Source organism: Lottia gigantea (assembly GCF_000327385.1).
Source record: "Lottia gigantea unplaced genomic scaffold LOTGIsca_28, whole genome shotgun sequence".
In the NCBI taxonomy this organism is placed as follows: Eukaryota; Metazoa; Mollusca; class Gastropoda; family Lottiidae; genus Lottia; species Lottia gigantea.
Window position 1 is genome coordinate 1,310,240 of NW_008708898.1, and position 27,440 is coordinate 1,337,679.

At 33.7% G+C, this 27,440-nt stretch overlaps 1 protein-coding gene across 1 annotated transcript in view; it reads left to right on the forward strand.

The window, feature by feature from the left end:
* Positions 1-3,694: 3,694 nt before the first annotated feature.
* The window catches only part of LOTGIDRAFT_118006 (hypothetical protein), a gene marked incomplete at both ends in the record, with an annotated part of 45,125 nt that continues 21,379 nt past the window's right edge, over positions 3,695-27,440 (forward strand). Inside the window, one exon of the mRNA XM_009056568.1 lies at positions 3,695-4,074. Within this exon, the coding sequence (XP_009054816.1) occupies positions 3,695-4,074 (380 nt within the window). The remainder of the gene's footprint in view (positions 4,075-27,440) is intronic.

Here is a 27,440-nt window from a genome sequence, read left to right on the forward strand (position 1 = left end):
GGTCATGTATGATAATTTTAGGTGACGTCATACATCTGAAATGCCTTATTGGAAACACATCGACCCGAACTTAATGACTTTTCAAACTGCGGGAACAGATATATACTTACATGTTATATAGACATTATAGTCATTTTAACTTGCAATAGAATAAGTTTTCAAATGCATATCAGTTAATGTATCTACTTAAAATCTGTCGCAGTTCTTGGCAATTTATCCCTTACTCATATCAGAAATACCTATTCTGCAAATGCCAGAATGATGAGAAAAGCAATAAAATACAAGATAAGCTATTTAGTATTGAGCTGATTGTAATCTTAGTAATTAATTTCAAATTGCATCAGGTCTGAATGATAAATTGAATCTTATCCCCCAGATCGCGATTAGTGTACCTTGTGACACAGAATAGCGTGATGGTACGTAATATTGTATCAATTGTCTCACCACAGATATTAAAAACTCTACGTCGTTTTTCATTAAATGAATGTGATACATAACGAAAGTCTTAATGGAATTTCATGACTGCGATGCAGTTTATATGAGAAACTTACCTTGTAAGGTCAGGGTCGATTTGAATTAACCTCAATTCAGATGTATGGCGATAGACATGGGCGACCGAAAAATATCCCGATAACTGGTATAAAGTTATGTAAGGACATGGGCGACAAATCTTTCAACCCAAAACCTATCTTATGCTTTATATATGGTGCAATACTGTGTGGAATAATTTCAGTGAGAAACGTAGATAACATCAGGGGCGATAAATCTTGGTTTGATTGATAGATTGTCAATATTTCGTTTCTTCCCAGAAAATGTATTTATTTTTAATGCGCTGCTTTGTTTCATGATATCGTCGACTTATCTTGACGATCTATCTGGATAAGCTGATAATGAATTATTGTAATTTATCTTCTGATAGGTTCCAACTTTTTTTTTACATTTTAAAGATTATTGTTTCCTTATACAATATAATGAAAATCACGTTCATGTCATAAAAAATATTATTACCGATTTCGTACTTCTGAATTTCGCAATTCGTTTAAAGTAATGTCGTAATTTATCAGATACGATACATGATTATGATAAGAGATAAGGAGAGGAAATCAGAACTGTTTTCTAAGTAAATTGGCAATATAGGTGGAAAAACTTGATACACGTTAGTAGGTTGTAAATGACCATAGTGGCGCTTAATAAACAAATTCTTTAATCGCCTCCAATCAAATGGTTTACCTTCTTAATGTATAAATTTAAGAAATGTCGATTTGGTTTTCATATATGACTTTAATCTCAGAACTAGGTAGCCTCCATCTGAAATATGAAAACGAAATAGTATGTTTTGACTATTGCTTTAAAACCGACACCGAACTTTAGTTGTCCTTGATAACTAACAAGCATACTTTTAAAAATCAAACACCAATGACAATTCTGATTCCCATAAGATTATAGGACTTCGATGTCAAAAATTACCACTGTCGGTGTAAACAAATGAAAATATAGTAATTTTACTCAACGTAATTTAAACAGGAAACGAAAGAAAAAGTTAACCTTTGATTTGAAATTTGCCTTGCAGTTAGAGACAGTTTAATCTTTTAAAGAAACAGACGGAATCAGATGTTTTATTTGCTTTTTTTCTATATTTGAATACGTAGCGTTATATTCTTTATAAAATTTGTCTTCCTTTTGAACGTTTTCCAACCTACGTAGATTTTGTCTTTTAGCTCTATATAAATTCTTTTGAAATATACTGCAAGTATCAGTAGGCCTTCTTAATATTGTAAACTCTTTTTTATGGCGCCAACCTATATCTTTATTCGCACGAAAACTTATTGAATCTAAACGTTATTCATTCCCTCCACAGACAACTTATTGTAGACCAAATCGATCAGAGGGAGTTATTATGTATAAACTTTCAACTCATTAAATTTCAATATTTTTTTCCGCCGACAAAAACTAGATAAAACCATTCTTTCTTATTTCAATGTTACCTAGTTTGTTTTAAATCTCCCCGGAGACGCGGAGTAATTTATTTTCGTTCAATATAAAACAAATCAAAATGTCAGGTCTGGTATTACTTTCTCGTTCAACAAAAAACTCAATTCTATAAGCAAATCATAAAAATCTTATTTAGATACAGTTATACTGGCTGAAACTTTGAGACTTTTTGAATTATTAAGTTACATTACGAATTGACTGTGGTCTCCTATTTTGTAGGTCTCTTGAAGAGGTGGGGATATAAAATCCAGATTTGAGTTTAGAACATGCAATTGCTCTATTACATAATAAACTAGTTTAAGTAATTCATTTGAAATTGTCGAGAAATTGAATCTGCATGTTACATATTCTCTCTGAAGTTCAACAGATATCATAATTAGTCCCAAGAAATCCTTGGTTATCGATTATGTCACGGACACTGCCGTCACCAAATCAGTAAGTAACTGTTGTTACCTAAAGTCACATATGAGCAAAATTCTCTTTTTCTTCTAAGAAAATCTAAGACAATAGATTATCCAAGATGGAAGAAAAGTATCAATTTAGTCAAGTTTTCAACTACTTACTTTACTACTACTATTGTATTTCTCTTGTAATAAATCTTTCTTCTTTCTAAAATTGCAATCATATAAATTAATCACTAAAACTGAAATATTATTTTACTGAAAGTTTAAAAATGGTAGAAATGGTGTTTCAGGAACCTGCCATTTCTAGGTCAGTAATGATGTGTGGGTATAGACCTACTAAAGTGATATCTTTTATTCAACCTCGTGTGGGAATATGCTAAAAGACTATGCCAAAGATTTCAAACGCATACCAGTTAATAAAAATAGCTTACTCATTCGCCTACATTTTATAACTGGAAGTTCCGGGAAATAAAACGTTTAAAACCTATAATGCAGGGTTTGTCACTGTCAGTAACAATTTATCAAACCAAATATATCAGCAGATAAGTTTGTTTGAAACTTGCTAAGTAATCTTGTCTTTCGGTGATATAATTTTATTTGCCGCGGTGGTGGTGTTTCCTCTTATTTCTGAGACGTGTAATAAAATTGTAGCCGTAAAAGATATTGACAAAGTGTAAAATTTGATGTTCTTACCGAACTGTATATATCATGTTTTAATACTGTACGATCAATGTTCAGTGTATTAGTTAATCCCCATTTATTACCATCTCATCTCGCTTCTCATTGATTTCTTTTCCAGCTCAACTCTACACTTGAATTAAATACACACCACGATGTCGGGAACTCCACCGAAGAAGGACTCACATATTCCAAGAGTTCCGCTTATCCAAGCGGACAGTGATTCGTCGATAGATGAAGAAGACTCGTCGGACGATTCACATAAACTCTTCACCCCGATGTCATCACCATTGTTTCGTCGTGCCGGCAGTGTGACAGACATATCTCAAGGACAGTACTCTACATCTACAGTGAAAGACGAAATACCATCATGCAAGAAAAGTTCTGCAACAAACCTTAGTGCCTCGACAGTGCCAGACAAATATTCCACGTTAGCATCGCCGAATCTCCAAAGGTCTGATTCTGTGAAATATTGTAAACCAGCCAATGGGAGCGCTCACCGATCGGCTGCTCATCCAATGGGGCACTCGACACCGCCTAGAGCTTCTCGCCGCGTGCCAAGTTTAAAACTAAAGAGACTAAACTTATCAACGAAACAGGACAGCTGTACAGAAACGACTATGCCGTGTTTGCAATCCGGAACGGCTAATCCGTCTATCACAATAACTTTAGATTCGGATAGTGATTCGGTGTACAGTGATTATCTCAGTCCGGAGATTAATTATAAAAATGACGTTCGTGTACAGTTCATAGGTGACGATACAAGTTTATATGGAACGCCTAAAGAGGAGCTTCTCCCGCCTTCTCAAGAAACGAACAATGCTGTTGAAATTAAGCCAAGTCCAACCAGTTATTTAAAGGACCAAATTTTATATTTCTTTCAACCATCTGATAATAAACTAGCAATGAAGTTATTTGGAAATAAGAATGCATTACTTAAAGAGAAAATGCGACATAAAAGGGTTGGAAATTGGGTTATACATCCGTGTAGTAATTTCAGGTAAGGCTGTTTTATTACTTCTAGAACAGGTCTGAGTTTATTTTATATGTTTATATTATAAAGTTTTAACATTACCTATCTGATATATTACATTCCAACACCACCTATATATGATACACACCATACTGCTTCTATTCTTTACTTTCAGTTTAGTTTTTAAGTCTCACTTAACATCTATCCCCAAGATAACTTCGTATTGCTTTAATATTTTCAAAACTTCACTACACTCTGATATGCATTTCAAATTCCATTCAGAATCATAGAATTCGAATTCTCAACATCAATTTGGAATAGTACACATGCAAAGTCCTCAACCTAACATACTAAAAACCGCTTGCTCACAGAACAACCATAACGAAAAACGTGTGAAGATATCTCCTCTATAAACATCTTAACTGAAGAAGGCAAAATTTTAACTATTTCTTAGCAACGTTGTCAATGCATTACCTTTATTGAACGACGGAAATTAAGAAGACGACATCATGCAAGTCAATGTAATCAAACAATATTTACTTTATAAAAACAGGATGTGTTACTTCAAAATAACAAACACAGGCTTAGCAACATCAATATAGTTTTTAAAGGCATATAAATTAAATCAACATGTGTATTAACAATGTTATCGTGTACATTTGTACAGTTTGGAGGAATTAAACATCCGTATGACTTTTTATATTAAATTGTCAACTAGAAGTCTAACAAGCTAATTGGAATTCAGATGTCAGCACACTTTAAATCTTACTTATTAATACCAATTACCCAACAAGCTCTAAAAGTAAGGAATTCCAAGATAGCATAACGCTCACCCTTAGTAATTGCTGCCGAATGAAGAGTTCTATCTCTAAGAAATAATTTACTACAAGTAATTAAACGACACACAGTCAATAATTGATACAGGTCCTAAAAGTGCACGTCATTTCGGTGTTAATGGTTATGGAAATGTCGACTTGGCTAATTAATCGTATTCCGAAATATGTACATTATTATGCTATTCTTCGCAATTAAAACGTAATCATGCAATTATTATCTAATTTCAAGATATTGAGAAAACTTACTCATGCACCTCGAGATGAAAACACATATCTGATAAAATATGTTGGTGATTTGAGTGCTCCCATCGAGTCCAGATTTGTCGATGTGTTTCGACTCATTGCGTTTAAGTAGCTTCTAAGTACACATTCAAATTCTTTAGATTTGCCATGGATAGATTTCTGTAAAAATAGATTTTATATCTTATAAATATTGATATTTAGTTCTCGACCAAATGGTCATCTACATATATGATTGGAAATAAGGTATTAGTGTCTTGAACTTGAATTCGTAATCTGTAGTACGCCATATCGTAGCCTGGGACCTTGTTCATAACTGTCCACCAAAACGTTAGAATGACGTACTAGGTTTGAGATAGTTAATGCAATCAAGGCACAAATGGCGAGTTGTTCATTCAAGCAGAATTTGTTTTATCATAAACATCACTTCTAAATAAAAAGTAAAAACTGGACAGTAAACTGGATAATGAAAAGGTTAAATACATATATTATAGTTATTAAAAAAAAATATTATATAAAATAATTCCTAAATTATGATAGTCTGCATATTTCAACTCGAAAAGTTTACCGTAATGACTCATTATTATGGTCTAATGAATATACAAATGGAGATCGAACGAGATGGTTCTGTCCTGCTCCGTTAGCCTTTGGCGATATATTCATATCGGATATTTAAAACTTCCTGAGCATTTTCAGACTAGTGTTATCTAACTAAGGAACCAAAATGTACGCCACTCACATAACGAAATACAAATGATATAGTTTGAATAAAACATGTCTATAAATTCTGATCAGTTCACTCTTCATTTCCTGATCTACGTATCTTACATTAACTATCACGTGACTCGTCTGACCAACAATCTAAGACATTTGACATTCTGTTATTCCATGTTGCTCTTAATTAAAGATAATGGCCAATCAAACATTTGCTTGACCATGGACTGACAGGCTGAGATACAGAGGAGATCTATAAAAACTTCTTGTTTAATACATGACGTACATGACGACAGTTGTATAGTGTAAAATGTCAATATCGCAGACAACATAAATCGCGGTCTCTCAAAACGTCTTTGGTACGAACACGTGATATTGTGTGATTTGTGTTCTTTTGGATTCATGGCTTAATTACCTCTTAAAGATGGGTTCCCTTATTTTCATTAATGAAAATGAAAATGTTAATACTTATATGAATAGAAAGTAGTGGTGTTCTAATGGTTTAGAAAAATAAACTAAATTAGTAAAGAATTACGAGCAGATATTTTCTTGTATCCACGTTATAGGGTTTTTCCGTCACTCTTACTGATGATGACCCAGGTTCTACAAATTGATCAGTCCCCCAGGAGAATAGTCATCCAGAATCGTCCCTCTACCATCATTATCTAAATCGTTTGTACTTATCTGTTGAATGAGTTTTTTTACGTTAAGAAAAGTATAATGTGTGGCACATGAAACGTAACAAAGAAATAAGTCGAACAATAATTATTTATTTAAAGTGATAAAGAATAAACAAATAATACAAACAATCTTCCTTACAATATGACACAACCACAAATAATACAGAAATGCTTCCAGCAAAGTCCTATCTAAAAAGTCCCCCTGCCAGCCTAGGGCATGGGTTCAAGAATTTTCTACAAAACAATAGTTACTTCTTTATTTGTATGGAATGTTCCAGAGTAGACCCGTATGATCTATGTTAGTTACTTAAATAGGTATAAATGTATTACATAACTATAGGTGTATACAGTAACTCATAATAGTTTAAAATTTCCTCGTTAAGTCTTATTTCCTAGTGCACTATATCCCTCATCAGTATCGTACCCAGGTTATTATAATACCTACACACCCTCTGCACCCTCACAATGTGTGATCTTTAAATTTGCACCATCATATCCCCTTTCTCTGTATACCAAATAATTTTCATGCTCATAAAATTCCCCGTCGTATTGTGACTTGTGATTAATGTGAGTTTGAAGTTCCGCCATCATACCGCCTCCCTCTGCAACATGGTTTACCCTATCTTACACCTTTTGTGATATAGTTTCCCTATCATCTCCCCTATACAGCATGAATTACAAGTTTCCATTATCTATTGTATCTATTGAAAGTATATAACTAGCTCTAATCTATATTAAGTTCTGAATGGATAGTTAAAGGTTAACATGTAGCAATCAATATTTTATGATATAAAAACAGCACAAGCTTTTAAATCTACAATATCACTGTCTATTCATATAACATAAGTTTTCTTGTAGAACAATGGCGATGTGTTCGACACGTTATTCTAGAATGGAGTGGTTTAATTTTAACTATTCCAGAAACACTCACGCCATACATTCCGAAATATGAAGCTTACAGAAATATTAAGGGTTAACAATGAGGGCGGAGGTCGTTATAATGCGTACAATTTCTGCATGAACACTGATGATGTGTTCTTTGGTCAATTTAATTGTTGTTTTATTGGTTTATGAACACAGACCAGTGCTGAAAATTGTGCTCCTTTTTTGATTTTTGACGTGCATAACCTGTTACTCACGGAGCCTAGTGACGCAAACGACTGGACGCCTTCCGAAACCCTTATCTCGACCTATACCAGGATCGAACCCAGGAAAGCGAACATGCAAGCATTTACCTGAGCAAGTAAATTGTCCTTTGTGCTCTATTTGGAACCATGATAATGTAATCATAAGTATAGAAATGGTTTCACAATTTACATTCAGATGTGTGTCTACACTACTTATTGTTTTTGTGTTTGATTTCCATGTTCTAAATTCTCAAGTATTAAAATTTCAAGATATGGAATGACTCCGAGGTATGAGATGTCTTGGCAAAACAAACATTAAATTTTTAATGAGATTTTTTTTCTTTTAATAAAATGATTCACAATGTCCCTGGTTTTAAAGATACATACCGCTTTCGTTTAAGGTGTTCACAATTTCAATCCGTCCAATATAAGACGAAGTAAACTAACCACAGACAACAACAAAACGCAAACTAGAGCAAAAAAAGTGTAAACAATGACAAAGTAAACACAAACAAGATAAATAATATTAATATGATATCGAAATTTTAAAATAGATGGTGTTGTTACTCACCGATCAAATATTTCAGGTTCAATTTTAACAAATATCACCTTACAAACAACAGTTTAAACAATTGAAAAAGGTTGAGTAGTAGTTGAGTAGTCTGGCATCTGAAAAGGCACTTGTGCAACTGATGAAGGCATGACTAGAAAAACAGCGGCAAATGCTTCCAAGAATTCTTTTGGTATGTACTACGAACACCTTTTACCTATTTTTGAAGCCAATCTGATAGGCGTCTTTTTAAATCCAACAAACATTTGACGGCTATGGATGAACTTTATGTTCTCGATTTAACTATTTACTTTTATTTTACCACCAAGAAGGAAATTTCCAGCTGATGTTTAGGTGGGAGGATTGAACAATGTTAAACGTCATATTTCTTACAATATCACGTCATTGTAGATGGACAGTTCTCGCCCACTTTCCCACGCAAACAGTGCAAGTTTCTTTTTGGTGGGGTCTAGCAAATCTAAAACGTCTAAATCAATTTAGTGATAAAATATAATAGTAAATTATGTCAAAGCGAGTGACAGACTAAGTGTTACTTTAACCCTGCAATCTTGTGATAAAATTCATTGGATATCGACTTTTTTATCGATTTGAGCATTCTCAATTGAAATTTAATGTTAAATGAACGTCGCAAATCGAGTAGATTGAGAAAAGAAACTGTGAACTCTATCGGAAATAAGCCCCCAAACCCAGCACTTTTCTCATAATGAGCAATTTTCTAGTCCTAATTGGCACTTTTATATAATAAATAATTTCTCATCTGGAGTATTGAGAATGGAATGTAAAAACTAGTTTACTGTCTTGATTCAATAAAGAAGGATTTACTTTCCAATTTCAATTCTCCCTTCAACCATTGCTTCGTACATTTACTTTACTTATTTAATTTTCTCTGATTTTCTGCTAAACACTCCAGACAATAATGTACAAATAAGAAGCATAACAATTGTTTGATTTTCTAGTCAGAAATAGCATGATATAAATGCAGCGTTGTTGTATAATTCGCTTGATCACGACCGAATTATAAATATATACAAAATTATGACGTATACTAACCCTAGGTCTTATTCTTTTAAAAAGCGTTCAAATTTTGTGGTAAAATCAAATATTAATTCTAAGAACGAAATGATGGGAAATAATATACATTTGAGAAATTCGCCGTTCTATATACCAGTTATATACTTTTTAATGAAAGCATGTTCGCGTTATACTCTTCCACTTGACGTTGACGTACACTTATCAGTGAAACCATAACAATAACCTTCTTCCAACTCAGGTTTAAAGACTGAACAGCCGATGCGTGAGGAATCAGTAATGGAAGAATGACTTTTTTTATTTAAAAAATCAATTTCATGTTCACTCAAAATTGGAACAAATTTAAAAAAATTTTATAATTACGGTTGATTTTAAATTGAGTTTCTAATGTCATTGGAACGCTCTGGAATTTCATTAAAACCAAAAAAAGCAATAGCAATCTAAAGACGGAATTACAGAGACAATATCCAAGACTAAAATAAAAATATATACTAGCAATCCTCATTAATATTATATTGATGATGGTCTGATTTTTAATTCCCTGTAGTATTCATTAAAGACAGTTTGTTCATGATAATCGATGGACACTATCTTGCACGTGTGCGAAGTAACATGGACATGGGGATTTGATAATTCAGCTCAACTTCGATGAAGTATAATGCCTATTAACATTTCATGTCTACTCTTAGAATCTTAACCTTGGCCAACAAGATTCCAGTGGATTCACCTGGTATCATATCTATACAACAGAATTTATAAAAATGATTATCAATAAAACAACACGGAATTATTTTAAAACGCTTGAAATTATTTATTAGCGTTTTTCAATAATTACTTAGTTTTATAGAATGGTTATGACATCAAGTTAGTCTACTACGTTCATTGTAAGAGGAAGTATTCCTTTAATTATAGATTGAGATTGAAATTTGGGTAGATTTACACGTGGGTTGTTGACCTATGCGTTTGAACCATCAATGTGTTGTGTTGACTGGGTTCTAGAAGTTTCAATGACGTGAGTTGCACAGGAAATCCAACATGAAATTATGCTAATGTTATAAACGAGCCATGAATAATTGATATTGGCCATTACCACGAAATAGTCAAGTTTGGAATTCTCATCGAGGGTCTATCCTCGAATACTTTAACATGACTGCTTGCAATAAATTAGTAATTTTTTACCTGTCTGAAAGCCTATATTTCCATTTGCATTGATGAAACCATGAGCTCTATTGAAAAACTGTCGTCTCTGAAATCATTATTTACTTATTAACGAATTGACCAATATATTTATGTAAGCAGTTAACCCGTTCTACCCATGCACGAGCTTCACACGCTGCAACCTTCAAGGTAGATATATGTTAAAGGTTTCGATGGTTGAAAAACTTTAAAATGAGTCCCCTCGTAGCTCCAGTAAGGTTGAACTCTTATCAGAATTGTGACATCGAACTTCATTAACGATTCCTGTATCAGAAGTATCGGTGTTCAGATTGTGACACGTTAGGAATAAAACGACAATTCACCTTGAAGTCTCATTCTCAGTACTGAATGTCTCAGATACTTGAACATCGTTTATAGACAAAGATGTAATGAGTTAAACGGTCAATTTTGATATGGATTTTAATTTACCGAAAAAATTACGAGCAATCAGTTGCTCATTAAACCACACCATTTCTCTGGTGTGTTTGTAAATGATAATGTAATTGTGGAAATTGTACGTGGGAGTTTCCCTATGGAACAATAAGTTTGAAACAAGTCTAGCCATAATTATTGTATTTCCCGATTACAACCAACTTAATGCTTGTAAACTATGACCAAGAAATTCAAAGAAATGCTCCGTATTATTGCGGATCATTAATTATATTTATGAAACAACATTCACTAGATTAGGTTCTGAATTGTTCCATTAGATTCTTCAAGGATCTAAACTTCTTGTTTGTAAACGTAAATATCCTTTAATGGCCTACATACCAGAAACCACGAAGTTAACAATAAAGGCTCAAGTAGACCTTTAACCCTCATATTAAACGAAATTTAATTTTGGATTTTTGTGAAAAAGTATTAGAATAATGATACCGTGTAGTCCAGTAGAGCGTATCGTGGAATATGAAGTTAAAATCGTCTAGACTAAAATCAGATTACGGTCATGTAACAATGATTTTCGAGTGTCAGCCATATCAATTCTGATGGCGTTAGATTATGCTGAATTCCATGGCCAGTCTGAGAATCTCCGTCATGGTTTGGTTCATCATTGCCTTGTTGACTAGGTCAATGGACAGTTTTTATTTCAGAATTTAATGTTGAGAATAAAGGCGTCTGTACTCGGTCACATAATTCAAACTTGAACACAACTTTGAAACAAATCACCGGTGTTAAAAGGTTTAACAATATTAACATGACAAGTGCTGACCTGAACTATGCTTAAACTCAATATACGAAGGACGTAACGTTCAAATAGAATTGTTAACGGTGCTGTCAATTGATCATACGAGTATAAACACTAAAATGATAGAAATAGGTCTTTCTTTTTAACTCCTTAATGTGACTCATTTCAAGTTGATACAGATCTATTGAATAGAATTGTCATTTGTTTCAGGTTGCCTACTCAATGTTAAAATGTCTAGGAAATGAGTGAAACAATTTTAAAATTGTTGAAAGTTTAAAATAATAACAAAGAGAAAACAGACATTATCACAATTTACAAGACTGAAGTTTATGAGCTGAAAGATAAATATCAGTATAGGTGTTACTTGTTGAATGTCACCGAGGGTTTTACTTCATATCATCAAAAACAAATTTATACAATACAAGTGAGAAAAATTACGTATTCATAGCTCAATACTGTCCAATAAAAATTCCCCCTTCTGTCTTGGTAGTTAAATTTCAGCCAATCAAAACAAATCGCTCGTTATGACGCTTTGTTTGCGAACCTAAACAAATCGAAAGCAGCATGCCATTCCATATCTTGTTTACTGTGGACGGTACAGAATTAAGTATGATTTTCGGTAAAGAATTAAAACCGAGACAAAACCAAAGAATGTTTTATTTTCGCTTCAAACTGGTGGCGGAAAAGCGATGTTTGTTTACATGACTTCATTACCGATCTGATTGGTCAGATTCAAATAGCACCAATCTCATTTCCACCATAAGACCATGTCAAAATCCGTATTCGTGATACGATGTATTTCAAGTATGTGTTCGTGGTTCAATTCCAGTTGTGATCACTCTTTGTAACACTTTGTTCATACTAATACTGAAATATACAATGACTAAATTGTGTTCAGTTTACCATATCCCGATCGAATCTACTATAATAAATGCACAAACTGTAAGCATTAAATTAACTTTCCAATTTATTGATTTTCATAGATAATTGTTTTGATTTCTTGATTTTGAAGTTTTAAATCGAAGTAACTGAAGTTAAATAATATGACATTTGAAACAATCAATGTGAATAGTTCACTGTATTATTAATTGTCATTACCGTTTCATATTTCACAATATCACAAAATACCACGACTATAAATATAATAAGGGTATTACTGTTTTACTATTAATCATGGGAAAGAGAACAATTTATACAATGAACAGATAATGAAATCAATCGAAAATTGCTTTATCGTTTCTTTCTTTGATTGGAACGTGTCAAAAATATTTATGATGCGATTTGTAGGTCGGTTTATATGCATACCTTTACCCCGGGGAGTATGCATATAGTACTTTACTGCAGGTAGTGGAGGCAGTTGTATGCTATCTGTAACATCACCATGGAAGTCTTTGTTACTATTTGTACAAAAAGCCAATAGCTTGCGTTTGAGAACAAAGCTTGTAACATTGCATTTAAAAAATGTCAGTGAAAAGTTTAATGCAAAAGGTTGGCTTGGATGAAATAATATGAAAGTGAATAACTTCCATGATAATGGTATATTTATAAAATGCGTAATGTGCGCATTAGATCATCTCTTCCTGGTCTTTATCATATTATACTTTATAATTTGTCATGCTCACAACCCATTAACTTTTACTTGTAATAAAACTTGTAAATCATCTATCTGGAGACTTCCTGACATTTGTTAAGCTGCTCTAATGGAATTTGTCAGATGACACACACCGGAGGTATAGATCCTTGAATCAAGAATCCCCCCCCCCCCCCTACCCCCCCATAGTGGAAGACTAAAACAACGGTCGTTAGGAAATCCGGAAGTAAATGATTGAAATGATCTTGTACACTTGGTTTCAAGATACGAAAATATTGCACAAACGTGTTGTAAACATGATTTGTCAGTCGTACGTCTTATGATTTAATGCAAACAAATGCCTTCACTTGCGAAGAAGCGTATCATGATGATGTTGTCTTCTCCTATTAGGAAAACTTATACGGAAAATGTGGTATTCCTTCTTGGCATCGCGGTATATCATTAAGGGTAGATTGAATATAAATAATGCCGATGCACCAGACATATTATTAAAGGTCATCTAAGGCTTTGTTCGATTCATATCTCGCCTAATTATTACACCGGAAGTTAACTTGGGGATTACAATCTCTACTTTTCAATCTGAATCAGAATTTCCGGATTAATCTCCTACCTTAGTGGAATCTGATGAAACCTATTCAGTAAAACATGTGGACAAGAATGAAGTGTTGGTCCTCTGATTACATAAACCCAACCAGTAACGATTGCAATCAACTAGGATCTCTTTATTCCATCCGTCATTAAGAAAATATCATCGACTTTCCCATTCCCTTGTTAATTGCTAACTAGCTCGATTATTTAACACATGTCCACGATTCGATTAGTTTTAACTTTTCAATGTATTTCAATGGACTGTCTAAAACCTTTTAACGAGTCCCTTGGAATCTATAACATTCCTCTTTGCCAATCGCTGATTCAGAACATAGCTTGTGAAGTTCCAAATTGGACCTAATCTGATGTTTGCAGACGACAAATTCACAGCAGAATTGTGAAGATGTATTCGAACATTATGTCATTTTTCTCCATGTCGAGTCATTATGCGACATGTCAATGCCATCAACTTTACTTGGTATCACGGAATGTCACGTTTACATTTAGGTTTCTATAAAGCTCCTTGGTTTACATCATGTCAGTGTTATGGTATTTCATGATTACTTCAATCCAATGCCATGTCACTTTATACAATTAAGGTTATTCCATATTTTTCAATACTTCATGTTTACTTTATGTCATTATTAACACCATTTCTAAAGTAACTCATTCAAATAGCAATACCCCCCCCCCCCCCCCATCCCCCCATTTCTACTTTGACTGTAAGGAGTATCAACATTTCCACCCCTATGTTTCCCAGATCCGCTTCTATTTCGGTTACATCAGAGGTTTCGGAATGAATCTAGAAATGGCTCCATATTGACAAAAAAGATTATGTTTAATGAAGTTTTTGTGATGCCATTTATAACAGTTTATTTTAACTATTCAGCTAGATAATTACTGTCGACATCATTAAAATATAGCCGTGAAACAAACAGTTAGTTTACATTAGCCTAGTTTGTGTATTATTAGGCAGAGGTCTGGTAACGATCTATGTACAATTGTTTACACAATGTTCTACATGTACCTTTCTTATTGGTCAATTCTCAAGAATCCTTGCTATCGGCAGTTTTCAAGCAGCCATCTCATGTTTTCTAGACAGTTCACATTCAAGATTCTGAATTCTGGAAGGGAGAAGGATTGACTTAATTATTTAAACATATCACAAGTTTGAATGTAATATACTCGTTGACGTAGTGTAAGAATTTAGTATTTAACCCACTAGCAACATGAACATTATTTTGACTCTGAGGAGGAATACCATCCAGAATAAAATTCAAACTAATACAATACAGTGGTAGCAGCATATAAAATATTCATAAATAAAATATTCATTAAAAAAAGAATTCCACGATCTGTAACTTTGTGAATATTATTCCTTTTTATCCATCAAATTAATTCCACCCATTTCTCCAAATTGTCAGCTTAACCATTTTAGGTGCGATAGAAACCAGACATTAATGTTATTTAATCAAATTAACTGGAAGTTATTTAGTTCTCTACTTCTGTGTGATGACATCTTCTACAATAATCTTAGTCGAGATATTCCCATATATCTTTGTCAAAATACTATTAAATTTTAGTGTGTTAGTTTTAATTACTCGTGGCTGTATTTCAGATCTTTACTTCGAGGTATAAGATATTTCAAGAGCACCTCGAATTTAACAATTCGACAAAGGACTTTAGTCTATCGTTTTCCACCATTACGATTATCTTGTGGAAGCACGGTCACACGCAATATTTCACTCAAGACTCTAATCGGTATAAGATATTTCAAGAGCACCTCGAATTTAAGAAGTTCATTAACCCTTTTACTGCACCCATGTACACTTAGCCTACTCTTCTGTCTGCATATCGAGATCTGATTCTACTGGTTATGGTTTCTAGAGATAATCATTCATCGTGTACTCAGTTGATGTTCCATTCGTCCAGATAAAATGAAATAAAATCGGCCAAACTCTTTGCAAAGACCTTTCCCTACTAGCAGCTAAAGGTGTAGGCACACGAACGGTCTTGGTCGGAGATTTTTGTCGCCGACTAGTCTTGTCAAGAGTTTCAACGACTTGGACGGGCACACGAGGAGACAAAGGACTTTAGTCTATCGTTTTCCACCATTACGATTATCTTGTGGAAGCACGGTCACACGCAATATTTCACTCAAGACTCTAATCGGTATAAGATATTTCAAAAGCACCTCGAATTTAAGAAGTTCATTAACCCTTTTACTGCACCCATGTACACTTAGCCTACTCTACTGTCTGCATATCGAGATCTGATTCTACTGGTTATGGTTTCTAGAGATAATCATTCATTGTGTACTCAGTTGAAGCAGGGCACACGCAATATTTCACTCAAGACTCTAATCCAAGACAAATATCTCCGACCAAGACCGCTCGTGCGCCCGCACCTTAAATAGGGATCAACATTTTCATTATATTTCATTACAACACGCAGCACTCGCTTAGCCCAATAAGGACGTAAAATAACATTCAATTTGAATTATGGATTTTCCATTGTCCTTATTATTCATTTCTTCTTGATATATCGAGAAAATGAAGGCCTTTATTCGAAATTAACTTACAGTTGGTAGCAATTCTGAGTGTCACTTGTCTTATTGCGTTACAGGTCTGTTATGCTATTTTCTGTATTATCACGGGATTGAGTTTTTCCAGATAGTGTGTTGATTTTAAACAAATTACTTTAACAGATCTGAATTTATTTAACTTCGACTTTTACTTTGATGAATGCTACATGGGGATCAGCTTAGTCTGAATTCGGTCACTTCCTCTTGTTAATAGGTGAAACACTTTTACTCTGTTGACTCTTGTGAATGTTATTATAAATTATGTCTTGAAATGCAAATATCTCCCTGACAACCTTTAGACATCTTCTGACATTAAATGATGTATTTCTGGGCAGTTTAGGTTAATTGCCATGCAGAATGCGATTAAGGAAATTTTTTAGGACAGTAATGAGAATGCCTACTCGCTTCTATAGGTTTAAGCTTGTGAGATCTCTGTTTATTGTCTCCTCGCAGCAAGAAGCCTTCTCCATGTCATTCACTCCTAACTGAATCAAGGGGAGAACAGCTTGAAAAGCTGTAATCTAGGACTTTTCTGGGATCAAACCGCAAACGTCACTCGTTTTTTTACCACAATCTATCATTCTTCGGAGAATTGGTGATAGAGATATAAGAATGAGATGAAAGAGATGTTAGACCAGATAATGAAGCAATGATACTAATTATTCAACTATGAACTAATTAACGTGATTGTTATTCATTAATCAGCTAATGCTATAGACACCGGATTTTGAAAGCATCTATGGTCACTGTAGTAACTGTAGATTCACTACTTAGATACTGTTGGCCTCGTCCTTGACTACTGTCTTCTTTCTAGTGCAAAAAGGAAGGACATAAAACTCCTTCCATTTTTTCCTTATTTGGAACACATCTCAATGTCCAAAGTGAACATTAAAAGATTACCTCTGTCAAGACATGTGCTTCAGTTATTGCATGCATGTGATAGTATCGGCAGGATTCTGTATTAAACCCCTCAGTTCATATAATGTGAATTAGGAGAGGTGGTGTGTTTGCTTCATTGAAACAGACATTGCGACTAATATGTCTCCAAGTGTTAAATAATAAATGGTATTCTGTTTTATAAAAGGCTTTGGTGACATGATCACGAGAGTCAATGGTTCTTTCTTACCACATATCTGTAAAGATTTCGTAATGGCCAACATTCTTTAGGAAGCTGACCTATCGATGCCGTGAGCTCGCACTGAGTTAAATATCTAGAGTTTCAGAAATTCCTGCAAATCTCTGAGTAACCAACGGTGAACGGTCTAATTGGTGTAATCTTGTACTTATTTTATCAGTTATCAGCCAAAGCAAGGAATCTTAACAACTTTGGTCTGTTTGATATAAGATGGATTTTATTACGGCAGTGAATTTCCCTACATCAAAGTCAAGACTGAGTATAAATTGGAAAGGAAAAAAACCTATTAATTGTGTTATTAAGTAAGATCAAAGGTAAAGTAAAGGTATAGGAGTATATTATTGTTAGATTAGTAAATATATATATTAGGTATGACCTGGACTGTGTAGATATTAATGACCGCCTGTAGACTTCATTACTTCGTCTATTGACAGGTGCGTGATCACATGATTTACGCCTCAGGTAATGATATCACTCTGGTTCCCTGGTTACACCTAACACATCTGATTACTTGATCGACAAAACATTCAAATTAACCAATTAATTCCTAATAAGTCATGCACTTAATTTCTATATGATAGAGAATTTCTGCAAATCCCCAATATTTATTTTTAATCATTAAAGTACAAATAAATCTTTTAACCAACATTACAATATTATACTCCTTAACTTTACCATTGATATCTCTTAATAACACGTGAGCTACTATATTGAAAGATCCCCTGTCGGCTTGAATTCGAAAAGGTTTGGAAATTGTCTTATATTACTGTTCATTTCGTTCATATCTGCATATATGTATATGCTAATCATCGTTGGTAAATGGGGCTGATTAGGTTAAATATTTAAATCATACACCTCACTTTCGATACCGAAACGACAACCAGACAGAAGAACAACTTGAGGCATACATCTATCAAACAAACAAAAAATATGACAGCAAACAATCACGAAGCATTTTTGCATGTATTGTCAAACGAATCAAATTGATATTTTTGTTTTTGTGTCAATACAAAGTAAAAAAAAATAATAGTTGGTTTATGGATTTTATAATACTTTGCTATTTCTTTTCAAGTTTGTGAAAGAGAAAAGCATACAACATACAAATGAACACTAATTTGTAAGAACCTAGACAAATCGTATAATCTATAACCTAAGGGCACCCGACATTCCGAAAGAGATGTTTGTCCTAAAAAAAAACGTCCAATTCATTCTAAATGTATACAAGTAAAGTCTTCGGATGATACCTTCGGATTTGTCAAACGGGATGTATTGGTCCTGAGGAGATGACATGTAGCTTCATAATAAAACTCACCAAGGTTTTCTTTCTAGTGGACAGCCCAGACTCGTTCCTTCGGCCGAGGCTTCGCTAGATAGAAGATAGGAACAGTTGAAATATCGTTATAGCCTCGTAACACCGGAAATGCTTCTTTACTGAGCTACTATGGCGACGGAAAATTGGCTTAGAGCATGTTAATGTCGCCATCAGCGTGGTGTAAGCGTGAAGGAAGCTTCAGATGTCGTACGTTGCGCGCCATTGTTGCCAATAATCATCGTTCAGATCGAATTAGGAATATCTTTATACCAGCGTCGTAAAATCTCCATAAACGCAAAATGAAGTACGCCAAGCCTGTGATTTGAATGAAAACGCGCCATGGGAACGCAATATGGTGGCATAAGTTGGAAGTTGATAGCGAATTTTAAGTCCAATGTGACGAGGCTATTAATCCATTCATGTGCGCCAATAATTACATGACGAGACATTTGTCTAAGAGTCATAGATTAATACATACTCTTCGCACTAATTTGGCCAGCAAGAGAAATACAACTCACAAAATAAATTTGATTCTATGATTTTATGATTCCCGTCTGAAATAAATTCCGGTTTTTGTCAGCTTAATTTCCTTGCAGTGATTCTTGAGCACGTGTTTCCTGGAACATAGCTCCAGTCGTAAACATATATTTAGGCGTCTGTGGTGATATAATTACACAGTTTACAACGTTTGTGATTCGAAATCCACATATTGATTTTGGCATCCGAAATTCCAATGAGGTGTACCTGGTAGATTAGTGTCTCGCCTCAGCAGCTTTCAGTCCAAATTTTGATATAGAAACAAACGTAGATATCAAGGTAAAACGTTAATGTTTCCATTTACTCTTGAAGACCGACATTTTATAGTCACCATTGTCTCAATTTATTTATACTATTTTTGTGGATTTGAATTAATGAATGAAAAAGATAGTTACAGCCTTCATTCAATTCTTCTTTCAATTAATGGACGTCCGCCATCAACCTTTACATAGTACATAACTTCCTAATAAATTTAAACCAAATCAGTGAAAGCCGGTATTAAACCTTTAGTCTTCTAATGGACTGACTTAATGAAGTGAAAGACCAAGAGCCAGTAATTTGTATAAGGCCGTTTGTTTATATGACTTATGGTGGCTTAATCCAGTCGACAGCAATAGGTGGCCGATTACATTCTATGAAGGAAAGCTCTGCATGGATGGTTTGCGAACATGGTGCCCTAATAATATCAATAGCCTTACGCCATCTAACCCCGAGGCTGTGCTCGAAATCTTTCTTAAATTCTTTAGATTCATCACCAAATCACAAAAATAATAACTTCAGCAGATGTCACTAGCGTAAAGGGTTGCTCATTATTCTGAAAAACCTTACACCAAATCAAGTGGATGTTCTTAAATGACTATATCACGAGGCTTGATATCAATCCTTCGAAAACTAACAGCAAAGTCTGCTGGAGATATAGTTTATAACAAGGAGTAAGCAACACGTATTCAATATGTTGACGTCCAATCTACAGATTGTCTTCTCGATAAAACAGTAGTTGATACTTTAGAAACTAATATTTTCAAATATAAAACTTCCGTAAGAAATGGTAGTATTGAGCCGGTGTTCGAAATCTTTTTTCTAAATTTCTTTGTAGATAACTTTTGCAAATGTCACTAGCGCGAAAAATTGCATATTATTCTGATGAATCCTATACCAAAATTGAAGTGGTTGGTCTCAAAAGAGCATATCGAAGTCTGTAAGAATGGATGTCGATCCTTCGAAAACAACCAAACATGAAAATCTGCTGAAGATTTAGTTTATAACATTGAGTTGCTAGAGATTGACATCTTAATAAAACACTAGTTGTTATCATAGAAACTAATATTTTCAAATTTATAACTTCTGTAGGAAAAGGTAGTATTGAGATAGGTTTGATGTTGTACGTGTCACTCAATGTCACTATAACACAGATCTTCATAAGAAACTGCTATAGTTTTGACAATTACATCTAAATTATAGAATATAATTTAATTTTACATGATTCCTGTCTGTAAATAATGTTCATTATTTCGAATTTTCTTTCTTTAGATGCATGTAAATCAAATTTTTCAAGGTTTCTTGAGCTGATAACTCAGTTCGCGTTGCCGTAAGCCAAACGAATCTGAGGACCTATATTTATTTAATCTATCGGTCTTCTTCAATTCCCAGGAAGATTTTATTCAAATTATTTTTAGTTTATTATTGCGACAGTGCAAGGTACAGTTGAAGGTTGGTGGTATGTACAACCATTTAAATAGGCATAGATGATGATAAAGCTTATACATTTACTACTCTCAAAGGTAACATTACAGTTTTGAAGCAGCAACGTCTATCTGCCATGATCGGCAATGATCAACAGACAACAGATACTGCCATCGGTTCATTTCGCAAATCGTTCGAAAGATTCTCCAATAAGCCAGACCCGTCTCTTCATATGTAACTGGAGATACTACAAAAAATATTAGTGTTGCCTCGTTGTTCTGGAACAAGATTCCTTTCTGTGCCTTACATGGCGTGGAACCTCTGCAATTTTCTTTGTTTCGAATTGATGTATAATTTCAATGGACTAAAATAAATGACAGTACTTAAAAAGGAAATGAAAAAAAAAAACATTCCACTTGTCACAATGCACTCATGGATGACCTTTCTTCACTTCTTCTTTCTACACAATCGTACTAATTACCTCAAAATAATACTGAAAAATATTTATTTATTTATAACCTAGGGTTTTGTACTACAACCTTCAGATATCGACCACAAAAATCTTCTATTTGTTTTGTCATAAAATTCGCTTAAATTTATCAGATTTAAATTGCCCTTGGTTTAATGAAAATATTGGAATATTGGATTCTTTCTGCTAATTTTGTTGTTTTATGCTTGGTGTTAATGCGTTACAGATTACACACAATTATTTTGTTCTTCTCAAATATTTATTTTTATTCATATATATTTACTCGATGCCGTTCTAATATCTTCTAGTTGAAGGCATTTTTCCTTTGATAACAGGATTTCAAAAGAAAAGCAAGGTTCAGATAACCCTACTGGTCTCGATTAGCTATCGATTTATGCAATGAGGCCAGTGTGAAATGGGAATTAATTTATATTTGCCTTTATCAACAAAATATTATCAGTATAGTCTGGTGCCTGACGAGTTTGGCCAAAACAGTTGCAAAAAGAATGTCGATTTTGCGAAAAACTCCAAACTTGTTCTTGTTACTATTTTTTATGAGAATTATAATAATACAATATAATGAGTTGAGATGGGAAATTGGAATAAACCCTCTTCACGTACTTCAGATCGTCACATTACAAAACGTTAAATCAAGTGGGTCCATAAGAATTTCCCCAGACGTTGTCAATGACTAGCATAAGAGTTCGTTTATTTATCTTTCTCACTAGGTCAGAATCAAAATCACAGCAATTTGTCTGATTAGTTTGGCGATGTGGAAAAATTATCTAAAATGAATCAATTTCTAGTTTTTATTCGACTGCCTTCTGTCATTATCGTTTCATTTTCTGTCTGAAAGAAACATTCTGAACCGAACACAGATCGGTTGATATAGCTTGATGAACATTTTCCACAAGCTTCGTTACAAGATGGTATGATGTTTGTTTTGTAAAGGTTGATCTGACTGAAGCGGACTGTGCGTTTTGGGAAAATAATGTTGAGGAAAAGGTAGAAAGTAATGTCATAGCGAGGATCTTTAATTTAATTGGGATGGGGGGGGGGGGGGGGGGGTTGAGCTATTTAAACCCGGTGACTGGCAGGATTTGAAATCATCTGAAGATTAAACGAATTTAGGTTACTGCAGCATTTGGTAGAATCTGCTTAATCACAGGATACCTAGTGTTAGGGTGTATTGAGACGAGTCTCAATGAAAGCACTTGCCCCCTCCCCTAACTAACTTCAGCCTTCTTTTTACATCTGAGTTATGCTCTTAAGATCAGTTTGAAATTCTGCGACAAGGTATGTGTCAATTCATTATACTTATATGGTATACTGCCTCTAAAATCTATGATTGAACCCATATTATTTGTCTTCTGGTAGCATGTGATAGATGTCAGTTTATTCTATTAGAATCACAGGCTTATTGTACCATTAACATGATTGATGTAGTTCTGTTGTTCGGAATACCATGAAGATAATTGAAATCATCTAATCAAACTAATTTTTATGTTAAGTTCCAAAGCACTTAGAAACCTGAATTTCACACCATTATAGACTATTAACATCATCTTAGCTCTGTGATTTCTATACGACAGATCTCCTTGTTAGGGCTTTTTACTGTATTACATTTCAAGTCTGAATTCAATATGTTCAATGAAGCCTTTTAAGTGACGTCCTTGTCATGTATTGAGAAACTTCTAAGAAGTCTATTTGTTTGGTAGATTTACTTAAACATCTCTTAATGTCTAAGATATTTCTTTTCTCAATCATTTCAAGGCAGCTATTTCATAACTTTTATTAAATATACGTTGACGTCACTTACCCTTCCTGTTCAAAGTTAATTAAGGTTTGATATGACATATATGATAATTATAATTACTATATCCTTATATATATATATTGACGACACAGAACTGTCTGAATGATGTCACTTCCATCTAAAACGCAAATGAAATGAATGGAATTTTACGTCCTACTTTTCTGCACTTAATTTGGCTGATGAATAAGGGCAAAGGTATGAGAATTTGGTTGGGAAATTAGCCTTTTTCGATTTCTAACTGAAAAGGGTCTTCAACGTGCACAGCCTGTAGCTCATTGCCCTACTAACCTGCATCACTGACAAGGGGGAACCGGTTTGAAAAATCCGAAGGTGATGGTCGTATAAGGCCAATAAAGTTAATATATGGTCAATTACTCAATCGTTAGCATCGATATACAGGAGGGAAATTGTCACAACTGATCGTTGATCTTTGCATCAATGCATCTGGGTGCCTTCATGATAGTTCTATGCAGAGATCCAAAAAAGGCATATATTGTGCAGAACCTTTCGAAAATGTAACCAACAAAAGGGGAATCGCCAACCTCACTTTTTAACATAAGGTCGGTTATTTTCAAAAAGTATTTCGTGAAGTCATCCAATTCATCTTAGCTTATGAAAAATATAATTACAGTAGCTCAAAGCAAATCACTCAAGTACAAAGAAATCTTTGAATAACTTTGATTCCTTATTTATCTTTTATAAAATCAAAGGGATTCAGTGCTAGGGTGTCAATAGGACAAATAATATAGAACAGCAATTTCAAAGGAAAGACTCACTTTTATGTAATTTTAATTAAAAGAGAACAGGACCACAATCAGGAAGATATTACTTTATTTTGATTGGTGTATGCATCTTGCTCTGCCTAGTGGCACAATTCTTTGAGATCTTTTTCTCTCTGTTCTGGAAATGTCGATGATTCTCTGAATTGACACTATTTTAAATATCAAGGTAACAATACGAGTAGATTATGGTGGGTTTATTTGATTTTTACCTGCAATTCTTATCTGTTTGACATTTTTTATCTTCTTTTAATTTCCTCTTCAACTAATACAATCTACCTGTCGAGATTAAAGCTTTCTTCTACTCTGACATGTAATTCTCTCTTGCAAGGCAAGGAATCTTTGTAAAAAGTTCAAATTTAAAATTTCCTTAAGGAATACACTATTATATCCACTAATTTTTATGTGGGCTAAATTACAATCTGAACATTGTGTGGAAGAGATTTGAATTGAAGCTAAGTGATGTCTTAGGTGAAAGGACGGATTAAGACGGCAACTCCTGGCCTACGCTATAACCTATTAAGCAACGTTCAACGGTGCACAGTCAATCGGAAAGAGAAAGCACCTAGTTGTACGAAAACCTAATATAGGTATCGAGAGTTTTATAATCTTTTCAGGTGTATTTTACTTCCCTGTTCAGTCAGTTCGCTTATTAATATACGTACAGCCAGCATAGCTGGGACTGTTGCAATAATTATACATGTAATATCAGCAGGGATGGATTCTGAACATTTTTCAAACCTCTATTGCTTCAGAGTAGTAAGGATATTTTTATCACAATGATACATTTGGCGTTGCCGTCTTCATTAAATGGAGCAGAATTAGAGGGTTCATTGATTACAACATTGTGTTTGTCAGTATAATGTCTGTTATAATGTATCGTCTATGATGTCTTATTTCAATCTGGTATATAGTAATCTGACGACTGTTGGAATAAGATTAGGGACTGTATGGTAGACACAGATAAAACTTATATTGTTGACTTGAATTTACAAGTTATTTATATCGATCATAATTCGTCTATAGTTTTCAACTTCAAGTGGCAGCAACCCAATTACAACCAATGTCTGAGATGTGTCTTCATCTCTTATATTTTCTTTACCAATATTCTTTATTTTCTCTCAATATTTACTCAGTTTCATCTCTTATCGCCATTTATCAACCAAAAATCATTTTATTTGTCCGACGAAGTCTGGCAGTAATCCCTGATCATTTCAATTTGACATAAAGCCCAGTCTTGTTTATATAGGTCGATTATTTTCATCGTTTTAGTACAAAAGTTTAATTAATTTCCCTTTTAAAAGATTTTTTTTTTTATTTCTCGGGATTTTAATATATTTCATTAGTCTTTAAATTTGACTTATATTTCAAACAATTTTGAACGTTGTCGACATGGTCGCCGTCTGAAGTTGTCAACATTAGAAATATAATACATCGAATTGAATAACGTGTTTGCTGTAGATCGTACATCAGTCTAATTATTTCACTATCCAGACTGTGTTCGAACAGGATGAAGAAATTGGCTATATTTAACTATGGAATAGAAATGTGAGCTAGATTGCAATGGGATTTTTTTTTTTTTTAAATTATTTGATTTAATTTTTTGGCTTAAAATCCCATATTCCAAGAACAGAAATCGAACGGCTTTTTTAAAGTTTTTGTATTTTTAAATCAAAACATCAAAAGGTGATAGGAGAGCCAAAGTTTCAGGATTCATAAAGAAAAATACAGGTTCAGGAACATCTAAAAAGCATTATCCAGATCTTGACTAATTCTGGGTAGTAACTGACAACGAAACCGTTCTGCTAAAGAAGAATAGAGACTAAAAAAGGTTTCTGTGTGCAAAGTAACAATTAATTGAATTTGAGACATTTTAAACACGCTAAATATGAATATCAATATTGTACAGGTTTTATATAAGATACATTATTCTAATCTAAATGTCACTGGAAATAGTTCTTCACCACTTCTATCATATTATTTCATTAAGTTTTTTATCTGTTCCAATCCTTTAGAGACACTTTATTCTATTCCCAAAACATGTTAAGCATTGAAAAGCGAATAAATGCAATTATACATAGAAGAGAATGGGTTAAAAACACGAGAAAGTGTCGAATAGATTAGATTGATGGTATTTGTATGAGTTGATGTAGAGAAAAAAGATAGTTCATCTATTATCATTTATTTAATAACATATCTGAAGAAGGGAAAGCCAAATGAAATATGATTCACATAATAGATAAGTCGTGATAAGAAAACTAAATGTCATGAAAGTGATTGACCTATTTTATAACATATTATTATTATAGGATCGGAATGGATCCACCCCCGCAACTAACATATCTGGGCATATAACTCGCGATTGTCCAATTGTCGCCTATCTCGCGTGTTAATTACTAGACTGTCATGGCATGGTATGTTGTTCCCCTTCCTTTTTCATCAATGATGAAATAATATATTAATTATGCATGCACCGTCATCGAATTTCAAGAAATAACTGATGATCCATCACTACTAAACGTATGTTCAGGAAATCAATTCTCAGCAATTCCCTGAGAGCTTGTGTGACAGGGTGTATTTTGTGCTTTGAAGTCTCTAACACAGACGTTTGGTCCCTGAGAAATAGCTACATAGGGACGGTTATTGGTTATATAACTAATAGGAATAAATTATTTCTGGTATAGTTATATTTGGTTTATATATTTTATTAAATGTTGTAATTAAGTTAGCTTCTTGAATTTAGTTTTGATAGGTGTTTTAACTTATGTCGTGGTTTTGATATATAATTTGTAAGTATACAAAAAAGGGTTGGAGTAAGTACTAATTATTTGTAATTGTTTGTTGGCAGTTGAGTAGGAAAGAATATGGTTGTATAGTGAAACGAGGTTGTTTATCACATGGGGTAATCAATTGTTTTGTGGTTGGTTTCAATAAATCTATCAGGTTACCTCGTGCATTTTTCTATTGGTTAAACACGAATACCAAATAGTATAAAGCGTACAGTGGTTACAAGAGCCCAGTACCCACATGTGAAATAGCTGAGGTACGGCAGTTAATTGGGGCGATTAGTATCTGCAACACTTGCTTTATACAAGTTTAACTGTACTTACTGCTTGCCGAATATAAAATTGCTCATAAAACTACGGCATAACAACTCTTAACAAAAGAAATATGAAAACAAGACCTTTATTGCAAAGGTTAAGTCATAAAGGAAGAATTTTGATGCGTGAATATGGCATCGATTCTGTTGAAATATTTCAAATATTTAAAAATTAAAACTGATATGAAAATATATGAGATGAAGAGGTATTTAGTAATA